Source organism: Theobroma cacao, chromosome 5 (genome assembly GCF_053813885.1).
Source record: "Theobroma cacao isolate CCN51 chromosome 5, ASM5381388v1, whole genome shotgun sequence".
Classification (NCBI taxonomy): domain Eukaryota; kingdom Viridiplantae; phylum Streptophyta; class Magnoliopsida; order Malvales; family Malvaceae; genus Theobroma; species Theobroma cacao.
The window spans coordinates 38,959,190-38,972,677 of record NC_142643.1 but is presented as its reverse complement, the minus strand read 5'-3'; the positions used below and the strand labels follow the sequence as shown (position 1 = coordinate 38,972,677).

At 34.3% G+C, this 13,488-nt stretch overlaps 1 protein-coding gene across 1 annotated transcript; it reads right to left on the bottom strand.

The window, feature by feature from the left end:
- Positions 1-390: 390 nt before the first annotated feature.
- On the bottom strand, positions 391-13,322 carry LOC18599401 (sterol 3-beta-glucosyltransferase UGT80A2-like). Its single transcript, XM_088806934.1, has 15 exons — positions 13,048-13,322; positions 12,747-12,821; positions 11,026-11,195; positions 10,202-10,444; positions 8,585-8,696; positions 7,818-7,988; positions 7,468-7,531; positions 7,159-7,216; positions 6,901-7,078; positions 3,928-4,058; positions 3,456-3,558; positions 3,283-3,359; positions 2,086-2,133; positions 1,859-2,008; positions 391-920 (listed from the first exon to the last, which is right to left on the bottom strand). Exons 1-15 carry the CDS (start codon positions 13,148-13,150, stop codon positions 747-749), a joined length of 1,857 nt encoding a protein of 618 aa, XP_088663060.1. The 5' UTR covers positions 13,151-13,322; the 3' UTR covers positions 391-746.
- Between the last annotated feature and the right edge of the window lie 166 nt (positions 13,323-13,488).

The following is a 13,488-nucleotide window of genomic DNA, read 5'->3' as shown; positions in this document are numbered from 1 at the left end:
AGCAAATATTAATTTCATATATCAAACTAAAAATAACATAAATAAAAAAATTCATAATTTATTTCCTTGTCATTGGTGGCTTTGACTAAGAAAATCAAAACTATTACTATTTGCCTTTTTTTGTTAAAAGTCAATCTTTTTAAGATTTTAACGTGAATTTATAATAATAAAAGTAAAAAATCATTATTATTTATATACAGTTGTTTGTAAAATATTTTAAAATAATTTGTATTCTTAAACAGCTTACGTAAAGTTAAAATTATAATTTAATATTTTTTTTAACAACCAAACATATTTTTATACAAAGAAAAACCGAAAAGTTTGTCAACTAATAAATCTCAAGACATTGACATTTAATCTACATATGACTTCACTGAGATCACAGCATCATCATGTAAAATAACGTTCTTATTCAAATAAATTTGGATTGGAAGGAAACTTTTTCACATTCGTAAATACCCTCATTGCATGCATTTTCACCCTCGAGAGGTTACTACCGGCTAAGCATTTGACCGGTCTAGAGCAATGACAGAAAAAGCTTGTAATTTGCAAATCATCCAAGGAAGGAAAGACCAAAGATGCAATGCAATTCTGCAACAAAAGAAGTCATTCACTCCATTAAAGGAAGTGCAAACTGCTAAATCCAAGCTCCGTTTGTGCCGAATGCCGATAGTTAGAAAGTAACATTCCTTGGTAGCTTCACTGAATTACAACAACATTTCTGAAGAAGAAGCTTGAAGATTACGTTATGTGCGACCAAAACAACGTCTTATAGAAAATACTCCTGAAGGAGTTGGGGCTGCCTTGCTTTCATCCTTGGACTTTTTGCCAGGAAATTGTTTATAGAAGGCATTTACTGCACCTGCTACTCCATCCTCACCTGCCATCGCCTCTGCTAACTCCACAGCACGTCTTTTCACCTGCATGAAACCAATTTGTGTTTAACTTCTTCAGCACAACATTCAAAAAAGTTAGAATACCATGTACTACTCTCAAAACCACTTACATGGTAAAAATACTTAAGCATATATGTTCATATGTCCTCTCACTAAGCTCCAATTAAATTGGTTTTTTTTTTAAAATTTCCCATTTTCTTTTGCTGGTTGGGAAATGTCTCTTCTTGCCTAAAATTTGAACACTATCATTTGTTAAATAACAGCTTTGTCACTCATTAGTGGAAAGGAAAAGGAAAAAGTTGTCAGATTTTGCATCATCATTGCTCCATTTTGCCATCATTTTTACTATTTTCTTTCTGTAATTATTTTTGCTATAAGGTAAAACAAACAACAAAAACAATATTGTGTTTGGTTAAAGCTAAAGGTGAGCTTGTAGATTACAGGGGAAAACTTAAAGCATGACAATATAAAGGCATTCTTGATTTATGTCACTCTAAATGTTTAATTCTTCAAACATATTTTTATTGTTGTATGCTAACATTGATTTTTTTGTTTTCCATTGAAGCAAAAAGCAAGTAATTAAAGCAGGGCAATATGGTTTCTGTGTAAAGCAATCTGGTAATTTTGCTAAAAGACACAAATTATTCAGGGCAGAACAAAGCTGTAGCCATAAACCCTGGCTTTGTAGAGAGACTCTTTTTGAAACTTAATCCCATGACCTCAAGGTCCTAATAAAGCAACCAAACCATCACATAATGGGTCAACCTCCCAAAACCTCAAAAGAAGCAAGATAGAAACCTTACCACATGGCTGCTGTTCTTTTACAGATAAAAATGACTAGAAAGTTATAAGTTAAATATAAAGCTGATGCCTAAACCAAAACTGGTTAATATAATGGAAAGTTCATAATAATAAGACCTCATGCAGATTTCAAAGTTTATTCTGTAGGGAATTCATCATACCTCAGGATCCAGCATAAATTTTATTGCAGCAACCAGCTTCTCAAGTGAGAACTCCTCAACAGGAATGGGTGCAGGACCTACTCCTCTGGAATGCACTCTCTCGCCCCAGAAAGGCTGGTCTCCGAAGAAAGGTACAATGGTTGTTGGACACTGAATACAAGAGCAAAGATGCTTTAAAAAGTTGGCGAAATGATCAGAGGAATATAATCTTGGGAACAGCAGGTTACCGCAGCTTTGAGACCAGCTGCAGTAGTTCCAGCTCCACCATGATGAACCTAGGGAAAACATGCAAGGACACAGTTCATCACATTTCCAATTACATATAATGGCCAAATCAACAAATAAATAGATCCATACAGCCAAAATAGAGCTTTATTGTTCAAGCCCTCAATTACATCAGTTCTTCAAAACATTTAACAAAGAAAAGTAATAAAGAGATAACTGTGTCGCTCATGAAGCATCTCATCGACCTATTTCATCAAATATTCACCCATTGTAGACCACCAACATGAGTGGATAAGGACAATTAAAAAGAAATTTCTGTTAACTATAACAAGTATTAAAAATTTTGGAAAAATAAAGTAATGACAAAATTTAGCAAACTGAAATTTGCAGAGATAAAATGTAAAAAAAAAAAAGTAGGAAGAAACAAAATGTAATGGGATTTAAGGACAGTGGGAGCATGAATAGAAAAAACGAATTTTCGAGTGGGAAAAAGTCCAAGTCAGGTTCAATTTATCGAGAGATGGTGAAAGAACAACTCAGCAAGTCTCATCTGGCAGTTAGCAGTCAAAAAAGTGAAGACTAACAAAATGTGTTATTGAGGTAATGTCATCAGGCAATCCATTTGGGGACCATCAGAAGGAACACAATTCAACACCCATAGTATTAAAAGGAACAAGGGAGATAACCATTCCAATTACAAACCAGTTTCATAATATTCCACTGAACACCCCGTAAATAATTCAACTTCAGGATACATAAAAAGGCATAATGATGATGCATTCAGCAAGTGACTAAGCAAATATAATGAAATGAAATACTTTGATGATGGCCTTTTCTCCTTATAAAAGGCTTCGAATAAAACTACCACCCCTCCTACTGTTGCTATGACAATAGAATATAGGGAATTGAAGACAATAACACTTTATGCAATAACATTAAAAAAAAAAAAACAAATTAACAAAACAAAAACTCCAAGGCTAAGGAGCTTATGGATCTACTTGTTTAAAGGTTCTAAATAGAACAATTGTTTGAGACATATAACACACTATTCCCATATAAAATCTATGTACAAATCATGATTCACCAAACTCATTGCTCATAAATATCTAGCACTTGCATGAAAATGACATCAAATATAAAATATGAACAGATAATTTTCAACCGCTGTAGAAGCTGAAAGTTTTACATTTACAACTTACCACAGCCATACATCGTGAGAATAGCCAGTCATGGGGGCAATTGTCCAGTAAATACACAAAGTCCTTTTGTTCTGCCACTGGACAAAAGACAATTAAGTGCTATACACTCCATATGGTGAACAAAACTAAACATCTAACAAAGGAAATATGAGAAGAGAGCAAGTGAAAAGTACAATTGCCAAGACCACCCCAGCCTTTGTTAATGATGCCTCTTTGTCCAGTTTTTTCTAGAGCTTGCACTATTATCTGGGTCATCCTTTCTGGTTCCTGAACAGGCTGTTAAAAATTAAAGGCAGTTAGAGCAATTTAATACTAGATTAACAGAACATGATAAAGAAACAGAATGAGTGGTCTAATGAAGCCAATAATAAATTCTTTTTTTACACTAAAATCTATAAAAAGAGTTAAATGCACTTAATTCTCTGGAGAGAGTAGAGTTAATACCACATAAACAATTCTAATTATTAAAATAGTCAATAAAATCATAAGGTAATGAAATAAAGAAGCACATTTATTCATAAAAACTACCTTTAGAGACAGAGTTCAATAAAAAAAAGTCAAAATTGTACAAGAAAAATAAACCATTTCAATCTTTCACGATAATAAATATCCAAAAGATGGGAAGACTTGTAGAAGAAAACTCACAAGACTACCGAAACCAACATAGATAGGCTTTTTATCACCTTCTAGCCATTTAACAAGTGACTCTGGTGGTTCATAACTAGATGCAAGGTCAAGGAAACAAAAGCCAACTACATCAATTATTGGTCCCCAATCTGCAGGAGAAAAATCTATACCATATCAGAAATACATCCTTCAAATGGCAATGCCAACATCAACATGCATGGCCATTTTCTTTCAGAAATTTTGAGTTAGCACAATGTGCAAAAGGAAAGGAAAATTTTAGAAAAGGTAAACTATAAATGTTCCAAGTTATCAAGACTTTCAATAGTAGCATAAAATGACAGTCCTCAAGCATAAAAAGTAACAGAAGAACAAAAAGAATATGCAACCAAAAAAGAATCAACTATACAACACATATGCTTGGTACTACCATTGACTGATTTATTTCTCGTTTCAAACAATGGTATCAATATATCATCCAAAACCTGATCATGTATCACTGCTTCCTTTTTGTAATATGCAATCCAAATTGGTAAGCACTATTATGGTGCTTGAAGAATTTATAAGAGATAACCAATGCAACATTAGTAAATGAGCCTCGCGTGAGGAAGCTACTGGTACAATTTTTAGTAGATGACAACAGAATTGTATCCATTATAAAAAGAATATCTAGGGCAGAATATAACAGACAAAATCATGGAATAAAAAAGATCTTGAACTAAAAGTCTGAGTTCAACACACCTAAAGATGGTTATAATAAAAAAACCAACAGGATAGGATAAAGTAAACAAGGCCAAAATAGTCTAGATAATAAGTCTACCAAGAATAGGAATAAAATATTCTTCCTCCTAAGTGTTCAGTGTGACATAAAAAGCATGATTGAACAAAATAAAGCTAGAGTTGTGACTTTTGGAAACAGATGAAGCAAAAGGACAATATGGACCATGATGGAGTAACAGAAAAGGGAGAAATGAGAAATCAGAGGAGGAATAGAAGATCAACGGAGAGAAAGCCAGAGAGAATTAATAGAGCAGCGAAATCTTAAACTCAACATTGTAAAATCTCAAGGCAACCCACTGGTCAGAACTTGAGACTCCGACTTGAAGGTCCTAGGTTCAAATATTGGGAGGGTGGGGTGGGATTTAAGGGATGGGAGATGAGTACCTCCCATTATGTTGCCCAAGACCGCATGTACCCAAAAACAAATTCATATTCCAAAACATACTGAAATCTCAAACAACATAAGTAATTATAAGCAACAATCTAGACTGTATTTAATGCAGAATACCAAATATATTCCTAACTCAGTAATACTTGGAAAATAGCAAACACTAACGAATATATATAACCCAGATAACCAAAAATATCCTTAATCTATATAAGAATTCCTGCAAAATACAAACACCAACAAAAAAATATCTTAAGTTGTCTAATTCCTCGAGCAACTCCTTTCCACCCTGCATCAATCAGTAACTTGGATTCTTCAGCAACTAATGAAGCCAAGATGTCATGAGAGAAATAAAGAAAATCAACATTATTTAATGAAAGAAGAAACAATAGACAGACAATTTCATAAACCGCATGCAAGACAAATAGAAACAAAAGGAAAAGGAAAGACAAAAAACCCAACTCAAGAATAGCAGCAGAGAGATAAAATAACATCAAGCCAACTCCTAACAGAAGGGAGCAAAACATGGCAAATTCAGCGGCCACATTCTTCCGGTCTTTCATAGAAAGAGAGAGAGAGAGAATAGAGTTTCCACCTTGTGTGTGTGTGTTATTAACCTATATGAGATCAGAAAAGAAGGTTAAAAAAGGTAACTGTATGAAGTTGACAGAAAATGAAATAGAAAATGACACAAAGTGTAGTCAACTAAGAAGAAGAAAGTAGGGGAGAGAGGAAAAGTCTCATCTCCCAACCATTTAGAGCAGCAGAACAAGCTGTTCTGGTATATTTCAACTTATCGAGAGAAAGATTAAAGAGAAATGATTAAGAACAAACTACTTAGGTGATATAAGCTAAATCAGACCACCAAAATAATTAAATTCCTAAGCAGTGATAAGTTATTCAATTTCTGGAACTCAAGACAGAGGCAGACATATCGAGCATGTCACTGAATCAGGGTGGTAGACAGCCCTGGCAGGTGCTAGTCAGATAGCAGTCTGTCAACTGTATGGAGTTGACAGAAAAACCAACGAGAATGGGACAAAGCATAGTCAACTAAGAACAACAAGAAGAAAGTAGGGGAAGAGAGAAGAAGTCTCATCTCCAAACAATTTAGAGCAGTAGAACAAGCTCTTCTGGTATACTTCAGATTATCAAAAGCAAAATTAAAGAAAAGTTATTAAGAACAAACTATTTAGGTGATATAAGTTAAATTGAACCACCCAAACGAATCAAGTTCCTAAGCAGTGACAAGTAGTCAATTTATGGAACTCAGACAGAGGAAGACATATCAAGCATGTCACTGTCAATCAGGGTGGTAGACTGCCCTGGTAGGTGCTAGTCAGATGGCAACATTTTTAGATGCTATTTATGAATACAGAAATGATCACTCTCTTAGGAGTTAGGACTCAGATAATGTACTCAAACAAAAAGCTGATCTATGTTTGACAAAATTTTACACTATCCATTAGGATATAAAGTTTGTATTATTAATCAATAGTAGGAAAAAGCTAAGTAAACATAAAACACAAGAAAACTACATATTGCAAGAATACGTACAGATAATCAACTCCATAAAACAACTCTTATATATACAACTGCCTTAAAATTTTCTATATAGTTCATAAATAATAAGTCAAGAAACTTAACAGCTGATGGAAAAAAAAGAAGACAAAATAAACAAAAGCAAAAAATCTTGAACTTAATCCTTTGGCATCATATCTCTCAATCATCAATCCAACTGATAATTGTCACAATGAATGAAATGTTCTCCCATAGGATCAAGACAAGCAAATTTATCATACTAAGGAATATATAAATAAAATAACCTTTTGGTTTGGGAACAAGGTGAGGGCTCCACATATACCCATAAGGCACATCTGGAGGAGAGCTATAGGATCCTCTCAAATATGTGACAGGTCTCAGCTTCAGCCTTTTCTTCCTGAACTCATTTATCATGTCCCGTATTCCCAGCCATATTAGGGAATCGACAATATGATATGAAAGCTGCAGCAGAGATTACCGAGATATGAGTTGATCCAAATATAAATGAAACCTTAACTGAAGGAAGTGAAAAGCACACTCACCCTGTAACCAACTTGTTGTTTAACACGGGACAAAGGATGGGGAAATTCACTAGTAGGCCTGATAGAAAGGTGACAAATGTCATTGACACAGTTAAATTATTCTCAACACACACAAACACACACACACACACACATATAAAGAGATTACATCAGTCCAGGGAATGATTGCATTGTCACAAGAAAGATAACACAAAGTTGATTGTCTTCATACAAGATAAGTGATGTCAATATCAATGGTGCATGCACAATTCAAAACCTGCTAATTCAGAAGACTTTTTTTAACATCAAATAATCACAACCAAGACTTACGTCCATGGCATCGTGAAGAATATATGAAGTGGTACTTTTAGCGCCTCTGCAACATGTGTATGTCCTGAACAAGTATTTATCTACATTAGCCGCATGAGAGAGGAAGGAGAAAAAGATAGAAGTCCATAAGTTTCATTCATCAGAATACCAGCATGATTTAAATAAACAACATTGAATATGTAGAACATAAAAATGGACAGCTATGTTTCATTAGGTTAAATATTGCAGTAATGTTAATCATGCACGAGGGTGAAAGCAATACCAGAAAGACCCTTTCTACTTAAAATGCTCAATTGTCATTGGACAAAAACATACTGGTTAATAATAAAAAAGAGGTACTAAGACCTAACCATAAGCTGGGGGATTGGCAATTATTGCATCCACATCAAATTTGACATTATTATCAAGATCATTGGCCACGCATGCAGGAAGTAGAGAGAATATTATTTCCCTTATTTGTTGCCTCTGAACAGGAATTTCTGAAGGAACTGAAGGCAAGAAGCCTTTATTCTTGACCATATCTGCAAAAAACTCAGGGATGAGTTCACATTTTGACAATGAAAATTCCTATTTCATATGATGCCTAACTAATTAGACACAAGCCAATGTCTTAGACAACTTCTTCGTAGTGCTTTAAAGTAATATTTAGTAATCACTTGATGAATGAAGCAAGAAGGCCTAAATCCACCAAATATATGGCTACATGACACCTTTATGCAAGGTCACAGAAACTGGATAAAGATTAAAAGAAAAAAAGGTCAGGTCTGTTCTCAACTTAAACATTAAATTTTACATAAGAGAAAACCGTGAAAGGAGGCCTTTCACAGTTTCTATTTCTCTCACAAAGAGCTTTTAATTGCTTATAGAATCTACAAAAATGCCCTTTGAAAATGTATTTTATTCAAATTTTTTTCTTTTTGATATATTTGTTGATAAAGCATACAATTCTACAAATAACCAAAGAAACAAAAATGACTCTACCTCAAACAGCCCCCTCCCTTGACCATATATATTTCAAGAGCAACTACATGAAAGAAAAATCAGATAAAAGATCCTCACTCTCAAAAACAAATAGGGGAGTTTGAAAATATTATAAAGATAAGATCTAGACACTTACAGCCAGCAAGAACTTTTGGATCTCCCCCTAAGGGGAAAAACTCTAACCCAGCATCCAAGACAAAATCTTTAAAATTTGAGTGAGTTGCCAATCTAACCCTATGGCCATCTGCCTGCAAGCAAAATTTGACCTCCATCAACTCAAAATATTTGAGGCTATCATTGAAAGAAAATCTGTCCAAGAAAAGGGATAATATACATTAAACAACTATAAACCAGCAGGCAACCATCATAATCATCGGGCAAAACTTTCTTTGAACCATGCATGCTAAAAGGTTTTTCCATAATATAAATAAACTGACATCAACACAAGTTGACCATTAACTGTTTATGGCATATTCTCCATGTACCAACATTGGTTCTCCGTATCCTGCGTGAAACCATGGAAGAAAAACTTTGATCGCCCTTTTCTTTATAGCATCAATGTTAGCCAACCAGGTTTTGATCATGTTCACTCTGATGTCTAAGGGTCACATAGCAACCATTATTATGAAATTAAAGGCATTATTGGTTCCCATTAAACATGTTTTAAATTTGAATTTGCACATAGAGATGCTTTTCTAATTTAGTCAACTTAGTGTTTCTAGTGATATTTTTTACCTTTAACTACTTTTTTCCATCTTCCCCTCCACACTATTCCAGCCACCATGCTGTCTTAGTTAAAATATTTGTTCTCCATCATCACATTGGTGCTTGTTCACCTTAACATTCCAAGCCAAATAACAGCCATAGCTCTCAACAGTGCATGCTAAACAAAGCCTAAATCCCATTGGTTCTGTCTCAGAATTCTACCGACCAATCTTCTCATTTCTATCCATGCTTACATCCTCAAACTTGGCCCATTTACAAATCAAAAATCTAATATCAAAGAGTTAAGTCTGCACCTGTCTAAAGTCTGTCTTTAACTCAGCACACAATCATGTAGACAAATTTCTTGAATTTGTCCTGCTTCAGTCCTTGACCATGTATTCTTGGCATTTGGTTTAAGAACTTTTCAATTACTACATGCAGCAAAATAAAAGAATTGAAGACTTTTGTAACATGCAGTTGATGGGACCAAAAATAGGTGAATGGAAGTTGAAAATAAAAGTAAAATAGAAATAGCCTCGATGGCAAATATCGAAAGACAAGGCCAAGTGTCATTTAAAAGAAAAAGGGGGATAAAGCCAAATGCACAAAATCACAGGTCCTACACATGTGAATGGTGATGATGGGTGTATTGGAAAGTAAACGACAGAAAAGTAATGGAGGGGAGCCCAATCGTAAATATAAGGAAACAATATAATTAACTAATAAAAATGTGTATGTACATATGGATAGATGGACAGCACTATGATAGCAATGTTTACACCAAAAATAGAATGATGAAATATAAATACATCAAGGCACAAATGTTATGCATGGCATGCATGACAGGTACAAGTTCCCAACTGTTATATTTCAGCATGTAATCTGCATGAAGATAGCCACAATGCCATATTTAGTCATGTGACCAACATTGAAAATGAAAACTCAAGAGCAGAACCTAATTCCAGGCTTTAAGGAAAAGATACCAAAACCTGCAGACTGTATACATACTTCTAAAAGGCTGTTGTTAAGATGAGGATACAGATATAACCTGTAAACGTTTTCCAATGGCAACAAATGGTTGTACATCTCCTCGTGTTCCCACAATAAGCATTACTATTTGCAGTGGAGGAGGTATTTCTGGAATATCTTCTGTGTAATGCTCTTTATCTGGAGCATGATCATAAACTACACCAGTTCCAAAATCAAGGGTATGCGGTTTCATATCTACTGGAACATCAAATTGTACCGTTCCATCATGTTTCACATTAGCGACTTGGTTTAAAAATTTGATCTGCATTAATATTTAAAAATCAAGTTTAAAATTCCATTCACAAGAGCAAAAATGATGGAATAGCAAGCAAAAACTAGCATAAAATGTTAATACTATACTTGGGGAATCCCAAAAAAGAGTTTTTGATTAAAGAAATAACCAATGTACAATCAGTTAGACTATAGCAAGACAAAGAAAAATGGGAATGAACTAGGTTTTCACACCAAATAACAAAAAGAAATATAACAGCTTGGAACTCAATAATGATAATAAATCTACCGATCTTGTTTGTCATTGACCATTATATTCTTATTAAAGTCCTGCATAACAACTGCCCATCTAATATGTATGTAGGTGCAAAAGTAAAGTTTAAAGTAATCATGCTTCCAGTATCAATATGAATTACAACACATTGATGCTCATAACATAGAAGAAGTCACTTCATAAAATTTATATTTATGTCTTAGTTGTAATTAAATCATATCCCAGAACTTAAAACTAGTTTAATCCAGAAGACAGATCCTACATTCTTTTAACTTCCTGTGCATAGTAATAAAACAAACAAAGAAATGAAAAATGTAACCAGAGGTTAAACATCATACCCTCTTTCTAAAAGGGACTTTTTCATCCAAAAATTTGGCTATATATAAAGCTAGTTTGCTACTTTGTCTTTCTTTCCGAGATTTTGGTTGCTGATTAGAACCTGAATTCATTGCAGAAGTAGATGCTTTGCCATGCATGTTTTGTCCAGCCAAACTCCTGTCAGTAAGCCCTGGGTAGAGCAGATTTTAGAGCAATAATAATAGGATGACTAATTACATTCACTAAAATAAATAAGTCACACATGCTAATGCACTTATGAAATAAAGTTAATGTGATGGTGAATTGGTCAGAAAGAATAGAGAAGGAGAAAATCCTAGAATGCAGCTCCATCCACAAACATACGTAACCTTCAAATTTTTGCAATGATATGCACATGTTACATGTAATAGCATCTCTTGAAACTTTCTAGTAATCACATACTGACAGGTACCATTAAATGTCTTCCCAGCAATTCTGTAGTAAATACGGTAGTAATCATTGAAGTCATCATTTAGTACCAAGCTGAGACACACAAGGAGATAAGAAGAGTCAAGATTGGTTATCAAGTATTTATAGAATTATGGCATTGTCAGACTGGTTTAGGATCTTAATTTGCTGGAGATTGCAGCTTTAGATTGTCAGGATCTTAGTTTAAGTTCTACTTACATATTAGGGCTTTATTTAATTTATGGATACATATTTGTCATAAGCCTTTGTTGGAGTCCTTATAATAATCACTTGACTGTAATAGAGGACAAGTCTATGGCAATTTGAGCAGCTAGTATGCTCTCTAGGGATGGAAAAAAGCCCTTGGGACTTAGCACTGAAGCCCAAATCTCCTTCTTTTACACTTACTTCCCAACTTCTTTTAGGTTTTGTACCCTACAATATGATATTATAATCCCCAAACAAACTCCTACCAGTTACCATCTAACTCACTCCTAAAAACCCCCAAACACTAAATCCATTGGCACCAATTACACAAAGCTTATACCTGAATAGGTCACTTGGGCTTCTAGCTACACATGTTTTTCTAATTTCACTTCATTTTTGTAGATAAACAATCCTCGAGACAGATTTTCCAGAGGATGATAGATTCAGTTTATACACTTAAAAATTTTATAATTCAGTCATACATCCTGATGTAAAAACAGTAGGATTTATTTATAAAAATAAAAGGTAGAGGGACATTTCATCTTAGGCTCACATGCAGAGAAAGGACTTCCTGCAATATATAACTTGTTAGCAAAGCAAGAAACAGAAAGAACCTTTTGTTTTACATTTATACTACATTCCACATATATGCAGAGCCAAAACAGTTTTAAATGAATATTTTCACTAGAGAAATAAATCAAAACTTTTAAGGCAACCTTGGTATATCAGAATTTCGATTACTGTGCTTATGAAGCTTTATCTTAATGGTAAGGCAGAAGCCCCGGAGCCTTTAGGTTCTTGGCTTTTCTCCAACTTTATGTTTGATTTTCTCTAGTTACATGCTAGTTTACTAAATTCGTCCTCTGAACAGACTCCTTTGGCCGATTATATTCGTAACACTATCTACTTGTACATGTATCCTAAAAAGTTCTATAACGGCTAATTCGTAACAAAAATGCTATTCAGGAAATATGTATATTTCTACTTTTAACAATTTTCAGTATACTAACGGAATTCCCTTTCATACATTATGTCCATTAGTAATCAAATAATCAAGGTAAACAAATAATAATAATAATAATCAAACCTGAAGCTTCTGAGCCATTATCGTCATCGCCTACAATTTCGATTTCGAAATCAACAGGCACATCAGTTGAACAACCTAAATATAAATCCAAAAAAGAACACCACCAAAGATAAAAATAATTAACTTCGAGCAAAAAAGCTTAAGTAACAGAGTAATGCAAACAGTTATAAAGAATTTCTCATAAAATCCTCCCCCCCCCCCCCCCCCCCAAAAAAAAAAGCTTTTATCAAATTAAGTCCATAAAATAAATCCAAGAAACATAAAAAGAAAGCAAAAAAAAAAAAAGAGTAAAGCTAGAAACCTGAAGAATTAGCGGCATTGGAATCATCGCCGGAAATCTCAATGGAGATATCGCCGGAAGTGACGTTAGAATTCCGATGACTCGTCTCCAGTAACTCTGCCATTTCGTCACAGAGAAGAAGAAGAAGAAGTAGACTCCAGGGGAACCCTAGAAGACCAAGAGGAGCGAAGGGCGTGGCGAATATTCTGAGAGGAAAAAGGGTGTTGGCAATGGGAAAAGAGTCGGAATTTATATAAGAATTTAATAATGTAGTTGGTTTCTTTTGCTTTTCGTGATTTCTGGGACAGGAAAAGGGGAGAGAAAATGGAGAGACGTCGGACGAAAAAAAGAAAAAGAAAGAGAGTAAGACACGTGTATAGAAAACCACGTAGGATGTCCATTAAAGGGCGCCAAATTTAGATTTCGGATTTGGTAACCGACCGACTAAACCTACATCTTAAT